The following is a 13,705-nucleotide window of genomic DNA, read 5'->3' as shown; positions in this document are numbered from 1 at the left end:
GGGTGAACCAATGGAAAGGAAGACCTTTTTCTGTTTCTCTCTCTCACTGTCTAACTCTGTCAAAACAAAGAAACAAACAAAAAATCAATGTCAAAAATAAAAATCTATGAATGGCAAGGGGCCGCCTTCCAGATCACACCGCCTGAGCTCATGACAAGTTTCTGGTTTACTGTTGGCCCAGAACCTACCCTAGGCTTGGCCTCATGGGCGGCGCCTGTCCATCCCTCATGGAAAGCACAGGGAGGCGATGCCATCTTTTGGGAATGGAGGTACTGCAGCGTCAAAGTCCCTGACCCCCAGTCTCCACGGCTGGGACAACTGGGGTTCCAGTCCAAGTGGGTCTGACTGCAGAGCCGCTGCTCCTAACCACCCACCATGTCCACCTCCTAGCACGCATCTGTGGCTCCTGACCCTGCCTCCCCACCTGAGCTTCCTGGGGTTTTCTTAACTGATGTAATGATACTGAATATGAAGTTGATTTTTTTGAATTGTATTTATTTACTTGGAAGACAAACGCAAAAGTTCCCATCTGCTGCTCCACTGCCCAGCGCCTGCAACCCCAGGGCGAGGGCCTGAACCTGGCAGCTGGCAGTTGGTCTAGGTCCTCCACATGGCTGGCAGGGACTCAGTCACTTGAGCCATCACCAATGCCTGTGGGTGTCCTTTCTCAGGAAGCTGGAGCCAGGAGCCAGGGCTGAGCCTCAAACCCCAGCACCCCGATACAGGACGTGGGCATCTCACCAGGCCAAGCGCCCACCTCTGAATTCTTTGTTTACTGGCAAAGCTGTCTTCTCTAGCTCACCCGCTCCACCTCTGAACCCATCTGTGGCCTTTGTCACAGCCCCACAGCGCGGGCCTAATGGCCTCCTCCCTCCCGTGAGTCGCAGCCTACCATTTGCAACAGCCTGGCAGTGTGAGTTTTGGAAAAACTCTCGGTGCACACAGCTTAGGTGGCAGCGGGAAGCAAGCTGGCGTGTGCTACAGCTGGTGTTGCCTGGGGTGTGACAGAGGGAGCTTGGGACAATTTCAGTCGCCCTTTACAAAGAAGATGTCCAGAATTTCCACTTGAACAAAGATTTGTCCATTGAATGGTGCAAATGTCTAGAGCCCGTAGGCTTCCACGCCACATTATGACTCGAGTGGTAAGAGGGAGGGAAAAGTGGCCCAGAAGAACACCTCCATGGGTTGAGGTCGGCCCTGGGGCACCCTGAGACTAGACAGCAGCAGGCAGGGCAGGCTGTCTCGGGAGGCAGCATGCAGTAATAACACAGCGTCCCTTCTGTGGTGTGGACGCCTCGGGAAGCTTCGTCCCAAACCCATTTTGTCCTTGGTTCTATCTGGCCCAAATAAGAATCTGGGTCTTACGTCAAGGTGGTCCAGGCCTCAAAGAGTAGAGAATTTGTAAGAAAAAAAGAAGAGTGTCTGTGTTGTGGCACAGCAGGTAAAGCCACCACCTGCAATACTGCATCCCACATGGGCGCTAGTTTGAGTCCCGGCTGCTCCACTTCTGATCCAGCTCTCTGCTATGGCTTGGAAAAGCAGGAGGAGATGACCTAATTCCTGGGCCCCTGCACCCACATGGGAGACCTGGAAGAAGTCCTGGTCCTGGCTTCAGATTGGCCCAGCTCTCACTATTGCAGCCATTTGTGGAATGAACCAGCGGATGGAAGATCCTCATTCACTCTCATTCTCAATTTCTCTCTCTGTCTCCAAAGAATGTTTGCATATGTCAAATTAAGCACTTCCTTGGAAGGCATAATATAGGGTTAAAAATGGAATTTGGGATCAGAGAAAGCCAAGTCTAAATTCCTGTATGACCTTGGGCAAGTGACTTAATTCATCTGTGAAACAGGGTGGGATTAGTACCACCTGATGATGGGGTAGTGTGATTCAACGACTGTATGTGAAATGTTTGTTCATGAACACTTACTAAGCATCTTCTGTGTGCCAGACACTGCTACAAATGCTACCCAGGTATTTCCTCCTTGCAACAACTCTCATGGGGTCGGTGCCATCATCATCCCACTCTATAGCGAAGGAAACCAGAGCGCACGGAAGCTAAGCTTCTTGCTGTCACCCAGCAGTGACAGAATGAGGATGCAGACCCAGGAGATCTAACCCCAGAGCCCGCACCGGGCCACGGCCAGCAGGCAGCCGTGGGAAAGCTTCACCATGCCTGGTGCCTGTCACCTAGTATACGCTCAGTCAGTGTCGAGGGAATGAGCTCTGGGGTATCCAAGTGGGAAGGTCTCTGAGAGAGTCCTAGAGCGAGAGGTGCCGGGCCGTGGATACACGACTTAGGATTCGGCAGCATGGAGTGACGGTCAAAGCCACGGGAGCTCTTTCCGAGAAAGTCCTTGTGAATGAAGCCACTGCTGCTGCTCAGTGGACTGCACTTCTGTGTCTCATAGGAGACAGAAACAGTGAGGAAGCTGCCTCGCAGGGCTTAGGAAATCCGCTACATCCTTGGTTACGCAATGCCCGTCTTCTTATTTAGGGGGTAGGTGTCTGCAATCCTACTTCAACGAGAATTGGACCAAGACATAAATGCTTCTGATGGATGCAGATTTTTCCAAAAAGCATGCCTGCCTTGGAGCTGGTGCTGTGGCTGCCACCTGCAGTGCTGGCATCCCATACGGGAGGGCTGGTTTGAGTCCCAGCTGCTCCGCTTCTGATCCAGCCTCCAGCTAATGCACCTGGGAAAGCGGTGGAGACGGCCCAAGTGCTTGGATGACTGCCACCCCTGTGGGAGACCCAGATGGGGTTCTGGGCTCCTGGCTTTGGCCTGGCCCAACCCTGGCTGTTGCAGCCACTTGGGGAGTAAGCCAGCAAGTGAAAAATCTCCTCTCTCTCTCTCTCTCTCTCTCTGACACTCTACATTTCAAATAAATAAAGTAAGCTTTTTTTTTTTTTTTTAATTACACCTGGGGTCGGCGCCATGGCGCAGTAGGTTAATCCTCCGCCTGTGGCGCCAGCATCCCATATGGGGGCCAGTTCTAGTCCTGGCTGCTCCACTTCCAGTCCAGCTCTCTGCTGTGGCCTGGGAAAACAGGAGAAGATGGCCCAAGTCCTTGGGCCCCTGCACCCACGTGGGAGACCAGGAAGAAGCTCCTGGCTCCTGGCTTCAGATTGGTGCAGCTCCAGCCATTAAGGCCATTTAGAGAGTGAACCAACGGAAGGAAGACCTTTCTCTCTGTCTCTCCCTCTCACTGTCTGTAACTCTCTCAAATAAAATCTTTAAAAAAATTACACCTGCAATTTCCTATATTAGGGCTAGGGCTAGGCCTCAGCTGGACAGTAAACCCCGGCTTTGAGGGCCAGGAAGGGTCAATGACTTGTTTCAAACAACCCCTCACCCCGTGTTGGCTTGGAGGTTTGGTTCCTGGGAGAGTACAGCAAGGTTGTGTGACTTTCTCCGTTAAACATACTAAAGACGACCGGCCTCATTTGTTCTACTACCAAACTTGATGCTTAAAATCTAACCATCAGCAGAACCTACCCAACATTAAGAAGAGGCTGAGTCTCGGCCCCATGGCTCTCCTTCCCCGTCTCCTCTCCGACACTGAATCAACACCAGCACCCAGGGGCCGTGCTAGAGGCAGCTCTCCAGCCCCACGGGGAACCACTGCCTCGGAAGTGCCACCTGCATGCCCACCTGGACACTCGAGTGGGAGAACCTCACGCCTAGAGAAACGGAGCCAACAGGCTTCTGGGAGAACCAGTGCCCCCAATGTCGTCACCTGCGCGCTCTGAGACCTTAGACAAGGGGCGGATGTAACTGTGTGCACCTGAGTCTTTGTCATCTGTCACGTGGCTGGAAGTCACAGCATGTGCCCTAATTGTCATAGCAATGGCTCGAATGAGGAAGGAAACACGTTAACAATGTAACACCACTGTTTCAATGACAAAATAAGGAAGAACTGTGGCTCGTCTGCAAACCACACTGCCCAGCGGTCCTCAGTTCCATGGCACTTGTGAGAAATGCACTCTCCGTCCCGTTTCCGACCCCACAAGTGGCAGTCTGCCTTCTGTCTGATCTGCAGGTGACTTGGGCTGGAAAACCACTGGGAGGGGAGGGACAGGAGCACTGCTCAGGGCTTAGGCGTGAGCCCTCTACAGGTGCACCCGGAGCCAAGCCTGGGGCCCTGCTCCACGCGTGAGCGCCTCCCTCTGGGTGCTATCTCAAGGTTGATCAGAGGTCAGTGCTGTGGAAAAGTTCTAACTTGGAGAATTTAGGGAGGAACTGTTACATGCTACCATTCTGAAGGCACGCTGTATTGGTGAGCTTAACTCTTATCCACTGTCCTCACTTCAAACTTAGGACAACCTACGCAAGTCCTGTGCTATTTTTAGTTGTTCCTTTTGTAATTGAACATCACCCCAAATCGCCGTCTCCTTGCCTCATAAAGAATGAACTGGCCCATTCACCGTGGCCACTGAAGGGGCAGATCCTGAAGAAGTCCTAGAGAGGTGTTGTTTTGGGCCTGGTGCTGTGGCATAGCAGACTAAGCCCTTGCCTGCAGCGCCAGCATCCCATATGGACGCTGGTTCTAGTCCCGGCTGCTCCTCTTCCATTCCAGCTCTCTGCTGTGGCCCGGGAGGGCAGTGGAGGATGGCCCAAGTGCTTGGGCCCCTGCACTCACATGGGAGACCTGGAAGAAGCTCCTGGCTCCTGGCTTCGGAGAGGCCTGGGGAGTGAACCAGCAGATGAAAGACCTTTCTCTCTCTCTCTCCCTCTCTGTCTGTAGCTCTGCCTCTCAAATAAATAAATAAAATCTTTAAAAACAACAACCAAAAAGTAGCTCTTGGGAGAGCTTATAGAAGGACCAGGCCTGGCCCACACAGCTCTCTGCCCTCTAGTTCTCGACATGATCACCCACTCCTGCACAGGCTCCCACCATCTGCTGTGGGGCCCTCGCCGGAGCCTGCATCTAACCACTTGGGTTCTCGGCCTCCCCACGATGAGCCTCTGTTTCTTCCGAAGCAGCCCAGGTCAGGTGTTTTATTATAGTAACTACAAGCTGACACGCACAGCTCCCTGCGTGATTCTGAACGCTCTGCTGCCTAACAGGCTCTGCAGGGCTTGGGCAGGGCTGGCCGGCACCATCCTCCCCCTGGCGCGGACAGAGTTGTCTACTGCAAAATCCCTATGCTGAAGCCCTAACCCCTAGTATTTCAGGATGGAGCTATACTTGGAGATAGTTTTTATAAGCACACAATTACATCAGGGAGTCCCCAGTGCAACCTGACCAGTGTCTTCTAAGAGGAGGGTATCTGACATGAAGGGACATCAGGGGTGCACGAATACACAGGAAGGCCACAGCGAGAGGCCTCAGAACAAACGGCCCTGCTGACACCTTAACCTTGGACTTCCAGCCCTTAACACTGTAGGAGAGGGAGCTCAGAACCGTAGCACAGCAGGTTAAGCCGCTGCCTGTGATGCCAGCATCCCATCTCGGGGTGCCAGTTCAAGTCCTGGCTGCTCCCCTTCCCAGGAAGCTCTCTGAGCAGGCACTTGGGAAAGAAGCAGATGATGGCCCAAGTGCTTGGGTCTCTGCTGCCCATGTGGGAGATCCAGATGGAGTTCCAGCTCCTGGCTTCCGCCTGGCCCAGTCCCTGCCAATGTGGCCATTCTCTCTCTCTCTCTCTCTCTCTCTCTCTCTCTCTCTGTCATTCTACCTTTCAAATAAATATTTTTTTAACTGTATAGAAAATGTCTGGTTTAAGACATCTAGTCTATGGTACTTCCTTATGTCAATCCTAGAAAACTAATGCATCCCCTATCGCAAGGTCAACTGGTAAAACATCCTACTCCGATCCGCATGTATGCACGCAACCCGCAGACTAGATCTTTCTACCGCATTTATGCATCCAGGAGGAGCAGAGGCTGCGGTGAAGAGGAGATAGGGATGGAGGTGAAAGGAGCACCCGGATGTAATCATTTCACTTCCGGTGAGTGAGGAACTCGTGCTGCAGTGTGGGAGCCAGATCAGCACAAGCAGTACTGGGCTGACAGAGGGCGGGGCGCGGAATCGCTTCAAACCTCAATGCCAAGGGCTCCTTCACTGATCCCAGGACAATGCCCTGGGCTGCTCCTCCAGACACCTGTCGCAAGCACAGTGTGAAGTTCCTGTCTAAATCAGTGTGCTAGACAGCACCATGACTCGTTCATCCCTACCTGGCCCGTATTCATTGAATGAATGAATGAATGAATGAACACTACTAGCAACCACTAGCAAAGATAATAACAAAAGAACTCACGTTGGTAGGTGTGGGGAGCAACTGGGAGCAACTCGGACTAGACTAAGTTACTGGAATTAAGACTTATTCTATGCATCTGCTCTCCCACAATACGGCGCTGGGAGAGGAGGAAACAGCTTCTACACAGCTGCCTCCAGTTCAGCCAATAAACTGTAGGACCTGCTCCTGATTGGAGGAGAGCAGCGTACTCGGCGTGTGGGTAGCAGAGTTGGGATTGGTGGAAGAGGACTATAAAGGAGGAGAGAGACAACATGCACCAGGAACATCTATCTGAAGGAACACCTGTGCAGCCCCCAAGAGAGCTGGCCGGCAGTGTGCCGCTCCCCCGCGGAAGTGGGGAAAGTGGCAGGGGGAACCGCCCTTCCACGGAGGTGGAAGGGTCGGTAGCCAACCCGGGAAGAACCAGCAGCAAACCCGGGGAGGGCCGAGCAGACGAAAGAACAACGCAGGGTCCTGTGTCGTTCCTCCACGAAGAGGTGGAGCGACATAATGGTGCCGTGACTCGGATAGGAAGCCTAGGCAGGGTTTAGTGTCGTTCCTCCACAAAGAGGGGGAGCGACAGGTAGGGGCTGATGTCATGGCACAGCAGGTTACGCCACCACCTGCAAGGCTGGCATCCCGTATCGGAGTGCCAGTTCTCTTCCAGCTCCTGCTTTTGATCCTGGGAAACCAGTGGACGATGGCCTAAGAGCTTGAACCACTGCCACCCACATTGGGGACCCAGATGGAGTCCTAACCTCCTGGCTTCAACCTAGTCCAGCCCCAGCTCAAAATGAGGCCATTTTGGGGGAGTGAAACTGCACGCGGAAGATGGATCTCTCTTTCTTTTAAATAAATAAATTGATCTTCCTAAAAAAGAAGTCAGGTTGATGGGGTTAATTAATGAATACAGCAGTTCTAACCTCTTATCTCCAGGGAAGACACCCCAACGCCCCCGGTGGATGCCTGAAACCAAGGAGTGAACCCCAGATGTGCTACATTTTTCTCTACGCTCTGCAGCACTGCCAGTGAGATCCCAGTTCCTCTGCCTTCCACGTCTTACGTACACCCTGAGGTCTCCTTTGCACCATTGCTCCTGTGCTTCCGGCCTGCTGTAAAGTTAAACAAGGGTGCCTTGCTCACAAACTCTGATAACAGAGGCAGCCACGTGGGTCATGAGCAGGTAGCAGATACAGCGTGGAGACACTGGACAAGGGGAGCTTTCACACCACGGGCAAGACTGGCCGGGGTGGCATGGGACTTCATCACGATGCTAAACCTAGCAACTGTTCATTTTGGGAGTTTTCAATTTAATGTCCTTAGACTGCAGTTAACTGAGGGTAACTGAAGCCCGGAAAATCAAAACCTCAGATAAAGGAGGACCACAATCAGTAAGTAAAGGACGAACTGAACCGACCGCCGAGCACCAGTGGAGTGTGTTTTGAACTCATTTAAATGCTTTCTGAATTCAGTTCCAATGAGACTTCGCAGCAGCGCTTACTGAAGTGGACAGTGTCCTTTAAGTAACTGGTAATTGACCATTCTGCTGGACCCCACAGTTCTAAAGATTTACTATTTATTTGAAAGGGAAAGTAAAAAAGAGAAAGAGGGGGTGAAAGAGGGAGACAGAGAGAAGGGGAGGGAGATCTTGTATTCACTGATTCACTCCCCAAATGGCTATAACGGCTGGGGTTGGGCCAGGGAGAAACCACAAGCCTGAAGCTCCAGCTGGGTCTCCCACGTGGGTGCAGGGACTGAAGCACTTGGGCCATCTTCCACTGCTTTCGGAGGCACATTAGCAAGGAGCCAGATCGGAGGCGGAGCAGCCTGGCTTTAACTGCGTCTTTTTTTTTTTTTTTTAAGTTTTTCTTTTTTTAAAGATTTATTTAAGAGTTACAGAGAAGCAGAAGCAGAGAGAGAGAGAGAGAGAGAGAGAGAGAGATCTTCCATCCACCAGTTCACTCTGCAGATGGCCGCAACAGTCGGAGCTGGGCTGATCTGAAGCCAGGAGCCAGGAGCCAGGAGCTTCTTCTGGGTCTCCCATGTGGGTGCAGGAGCCCAAGGACCTGGACCATCTTCCACTGCTTTCTCAGGCCATAGCTGAGAGCTGGAACAGAAGAGGAGCGGCAGGGACACGAACCAGCATCCTATGGGATGACAGCACTGCAGAAGGCAGCTTTACCCACTACACCATTTCACCGGCCCCTTGAACCAGCTCTTATGGGGGGATGCTGGCAGGCCAAGCGGAAGCTGAGCCCACTGCACCAGACGCCTGCCCAAACCCTTCCATTTTAAGAATAGCCAGATGCCTTGTGAATCATCACCTGGCAAACCTTTGAAAAAACGTATACACACACTTGATCTCAGCCAAAAGGCTGAGACGTGATACGTATACACACATATATGCATTACATGCACATGTACACACACATTTATTCCACACATCACAGCTGGTTTCACATTTGGTCCAACACAAGGCACTGATGGCCATGCATAAACCCTCTGAGGGGCGGAGTCCCACGCCACCCCCACCCCAGTCCAACCCCAAAGGCTTAAGACTTCACATGCCACAGAGCAGAGAGAGGAGACCTTTGAGTGACACGGGGACAGTTCTAGTTCAAAGTCACAAACAAACGCATGTTCCGCAGTTCACACGTTGCATGAAATCCAATTGCAGATCTCATATTTATTGAGATGGAATCATCTTTTTCAGCACCGGTTTCTAAACCTTTGCCAGATCTGGGAGGCAAGAATCCCAAGGACCAGTCCCTTGTGCACACATCTCTCGGAGATAAAATCCATCATTCCCAGGTCTTTGTAAGCTAGCCTCAGTATAGTACAACAGTCTTTATTGGAAAACTCCAAATACTTTGTTTTGAAAACTCAGCAATCCAGGTGTAAAACAGAACAGGGAATGCTCAGTTTTCCTCGGTGTTTACTGCATGGTCAGTTTCTGCTCCTGGCTAAAGGCTGGGACTCCCCTTCTGGGAAACCCCCACAGGCTCAGGTGTCACAAAGAAGTTGTTGATTGGCATCCGCCTACCGCAACAGCCATCACGCCTTCGTACTGTCTTCTTGAACGGACCGCCTGTATCGCAGGTCTGGGTTTGACACGGGAAAGAGAAGTTAACGTGGACACGCACTACAGGGGAGCGACTTCAACATCCCATAACTTCTCACAGCTTCCTTGCCTCCTCCTTGGCCATTTCTGTTCTCCCCAGCCTTGAACCCCCACCATCAGATGCCAGCAGGAAATGCAACACCCGAAAGCCCAATGGGCTGGCTCATTTCCTCCCCAGCATTCATTCCCCTCTGGGATCAGCCCCAGGTATTTCTGGGAAGCCACTCTTCCCTACTCTTAGTCCCTGGGGTCTGCAGACGAGGGAAGTGACTCCAAGCTGACCAGGGAAATCTCACAGTGATAGCGACTGGCTCACGGATGGGAACATCCCCAAGCAGATCCAAGAAAACACTAATAAGGGGCTCCGGGACCCCACGCTTTCCCTACACAGTGACTCTGAGAAGACACAAGTTGATAAGGCGGCCTCTCAGGGGGTAGGAAGAGCCTATTTGCAGAAGGAACTAACACGGGAAAGAAATGAACAGAAACGGACCAGGTTCTGGTGCCTTCGTGAGCTCCTGTCTCAGGCACGGCCAAAAACAAGAATTATTCTTGCTTTTTGCCAGACGCAATTCACACTGGTTTTGCAATGGACAGAGCAATGATGCACCAGCGATTCTGACCCTCGGTCCTGGGCAGTATCACCTGGAGAGATCCGTGGTGTGTCCGGGGAGAGGTGGGTTACTCACCAGGGGTAGACTGACGCTCCCCAAAGTGCAAAGATCCTTGCTGCTGGAAGACAAGAGAACGGGCAGCCGCATCACAAGGACTGCAAGGCCTGAGGCTTCCTGCCTAGCTGGGAAGATCTGTGAACACCCTAAGGTTTTGTTGTTTTCCAGAAGCAGAGAGGCAGAGAGCGAGCTCTCATTCCCTGGCTCACTACCCATACACCCACCGGGGCAGGCTTGCGCTGGGCTGAAGCCGGAGCCAGGAACTGGATTCAGGTTTCTGAATCACTGGAGCAACCACACGCCCTCCCAGGGTCTGCATGAAGTCAGAGCTGGAAGGCGGACGGAGGCCCAGGTGCCCTGGTGGGAGGCAGGCGGCTCAGCAGGGGCTTTCCCCCAGGCTAAATGCTGGTCTCCCTATCACATTTTTAAATTAAGGGATTGTGGGGTAGGGGTTTGGACTAGTAGTTCAGATGCCCCCATCCCATATGAGAGTACTTGGGTTTGATTCCTGGCCCTAGCTGTTGATTCCGGACTCAGGGCCAGCGCAGACCCTAGGAGGCAGCAGGTGATGTGGCTCAAGCGGTTGGGTCCCTGCCACCCAATGTGGGAGACCGGGACTGAGTACCCAGCTCCCAGCCAGGCTGTTGCATGCCTCTGGGGAGTGAACTAGTAGAAGTCTCTGTCTCTCAAAAAAAAAAAAAAAAAAAAAAAAAAAAAAGCAGGGGAGTGACAGATTAAGATCAAGGCTCAGGGGCCGGCGCCGTGGCTCACTTGGCCAATCCTCTGCTTGCTGCGCCGGCATCCCATATGGGCGCCGGATTCTGTCCTGGCTGCTCCTCTTCCAGTCCAGCTCTCTGCTGTGGCCCGGGAGGGCAGTGGAGGATGGCCCGAGTGCTTGGGCCCCTGGGAGACCAGGAAGAAGCACCTGGCTCCTGGCTTCAGATTGGCACAACGCCGGCTGTAGCGGCCATTTTGGGGGTGAACCGATGGAAGGAAGACCTTTCTCTCTGTCTCTCTCTCACTATCTAATTCTACCGGTCAAATAAGTAAAAATAAAATAAAATAAAATAAAAGACCAAGGCTCATTCATAGAAATAGCAATCATTTTTGTTTTCCAGGAACAATGATTCCATTCTCTCATTCATTCACTTCTTCCACTGATATTTCGGGAACATTTATAGAATGCTGGGTCATATATGAGGCTACCTCACAAAGTTCATGGAAAAATGCAAGTAGGTAAGTTTATCTTAGTGCAAAAAAAATTGAAACCCATACATAGTTTTTCATAATGTGCACTCTGCACTACTGCTTTGAAGACACTTCATCTACAGGGATTTCAAAGGTTTTGCACCAAAATAAACTTTCCTTTTTATCCCACCTTCCCCGAACTTTTTGAAACACCCTTGTATTAGGAGTGGAAGACACCAGGTGACAGACATGGTCCCCAGCCTCAAAGGATTTGCAGCGGGTCTCCAGACGCCTTACGTAAATCCTGCTGGTGCTATTCCTTTGCAGGGACAGTAAAGTTGATGGCAGTCTCTTCTGTCAGACCACAACTTTCAGCTCCCAGTGGTACTGGAGTTAGGGTGCGTTGACTGTTTACCCATGCTTCCCAGGACACCAAAGAAGCCAGCAAGGGCTTTCAACTTAGGGCAGGGTTTCAGGCACCTTTATGCCTTCTTGGTAGGAATAAAACTGGTGAAATCTCTTTAGGAGCGTGATATAGCAATACTGTATCTATTAGCATTCTTGTGTACTCGCAGGTGCCCTGTGGCAGAAATACTCACATAATCATACCACTAATATTTCATTACATACTGCTATTAATATTGCAAGAGCCTGGGAACAATCCAAATCCATGAGGAATGAAATAACATCTCAGACATTGCACTAACAGGGAATGGGGAGTTATGATACTATTTTTATAATATAGCCCAGTTTTTGTAATATATACATAATTTTTTAAAGATTTATTGGGGCCAGCACTGTGGCATAGTGGGCTAAGCCTCTGCCTGCAATGTCGGTATCCCGTATGGTTCCTAGCCCAGCTGCTCCTCTTCCGATCCAGCTCTCTGCTGTGGCCTGGGAAAGCAGTAGAAGATGGCCCAAGTGCTTAGGCCCCTGAACCCATGTGGGAGACTCTGAAGAAGCTCCTGACTCCTGGCTTCAGATCGGCTCAGCTCTGGCCATTTCAGCCATTTAGGGAGTGAACCAGTGGCTGGAAGACCTCTCTCTCTGTCTCCCTCTTTCTGTCTGTAATTCTACCTCTCAAATAAACAAAATCTTTTAAAAAAGATTCTACGCCACAGCACTGGCCCCATGCATAAATAATTTAATGTGTGAGTAGGTGCGGTTATGTTTGCAGATGCCTGGGAGGAAAAATCTTGGAAGGCCACGCACGAAAGCATTGATAGTGCACCGTGGCATAGAAGGCTAAGCCTCTGCCTGCAGTGTCAGCATCCCATATGGGCACTGGTTCGTGTCTCAGCTGCTCCATTTCCAATCCTGCTAATGACCTGGGAAAGCAGCAGAGGATGGTCCAAGTACTTGGGCCCCTGCGCTCATGTAGGAGACCTGGATGAAGCTCCTGGCTCCTGCCTGGCCCAGCCCTGACTATTGTGGCCATTTGGGGAATGAACCAGTGGATGGAAGATTCTCTCTCTCCTCCCTCCCTCCTCCGCCTTCCTCCTGTCCTCCCTCCCTCCCTTCTCTCTCCTCTCTCTCTGTAATAAATCTTTTAAAAAAATAGTACAATGAGGTTTCAGGGTACTTCTCTTCCCAGTGAGATTCACTTCCATGTTACTGAATTCCATAAAACAAGCATGCGAACCCCATGAGGGGAGCAGCTTGATTTTGTTCCCAATATCCCACCACTGAGAACAAGGCCAGGCGTGGGAAGTGTTAGATGGATGAATGTTTTCGATTTAAAAAAACACAGAAATGCTTCAACCTGGAGAGAAAGCGGTCCTTATGTGATCCCAAGAGCTCAGTCTCTGTTAGCTCCCTGACGCCCTTGTCACAAGGAAACAAGCGTGGGTCCCACGGCTTCCCAAGGCAGCCCCCGGCCTCACCTCCACCTCTCTCCTTTCCAGTACGAGTGAGCTGGGGTTTGCTCTCTTCTCTGCATCCTGTAGTTTGATCAACTTGTCTATCAGAAACATTTTATCTTTGCCTTCCTGCAAAAAAAAAAAAAAAAAAAAAATCAAAACATGACGGCTGAACAACAGTGTGCGGTTGAGAAGCAGTTGGTGGCCAGAAGCATCCAGACGTCCTTTGGAGGCTGTGGCCGTATTTTCTTCTGATGAAAGAGCAGGAACGCTGCACAGCGAAGCCAAGGGCCCAGCAGAGCCTCCTGCATTGCCACATTCTCCTCTAAAGCAATTCCTCCCTCAGGCCTGAGCGGCACCTGCTCTAGCCTGTTGCCAGAAGCAACTTCCACTCCACTGTCTGGGTTCTTCTGGGGACAGTGCCCCTGCCTTCATGGTCCATTTGTAACAGGCCTGTGGTGACGCTTACGCTGCCTTCAAATAAACGCCATCCAACTATCTCCCCAGTACACCTACCACTGCCCTTACAACTCCAGGCATTAGAACAAATCTCTCCCATGTTGAGATCGTCCTAAAACTTGCCCAAACGATTCACAACCCTGCATCAGAAATATACTGGTGATGCT

General features: G+C 51.4%; 1 protein-coding gene across 4 annotated transcripts in view; it reads right to left on the bottom strand.

Moving 5' to 3' along the window:
• Nucleotides 1-13,705, bottom strand: part of TMC5 (transmembrane channel like 5) — a 102,906-nt gene that overhangs the window by 8,691 nt on the left and 80,510 nt on the right. For 2 of the 4 annotated variants that reach the window (XM_070064782.1, XM_070064781.1), the window contains exons 19-21: nt 13,104-13,208; nt 10,051-10,093; nt 8,897-9,341 (exon numbers count right to left, since the gene is read on the bottom strand). In XM_070064782.1, coding sequence (XP_069920883.1) covers nt 9,295-9,341; nt 10,051-10,093; nt 13,104-13,208 — 195 coding nt within the window. In that variant the 3' untranslated portion in view covers nt 8,897-9,294. Of the gene's footprint in view, nt 1-8,896; nt 9,342-10,050; nt 10,094-13,103; nt 13,209-13,705 lie in introns of those variants that run through there. The other 2 variants (XM_070064783.1, XM_070064784.1) reach the window with 2 other exon arrangements.

The sequence above is a fragment of the Oryctolagus cuniculus genome, chromosome 19 (assembly GCF_964237555.1).
Source record: "Oryctolagus cuniculus chromosome 19, mOryCun1.1, whole genome shotgun sequence".
NCBI classification, from domain to species: Eukaryota; Metazoa; Chordata; class Mammalia; order Lagomorpha; family Leporidae; genus Oryctolagus; species Oryctolagus cuniculus.
The sequence above is the reverse complement of the archived record's forward strand: the minus strand, read 5'-3'. Positions and strand labels throughout refer to the sequence as shown.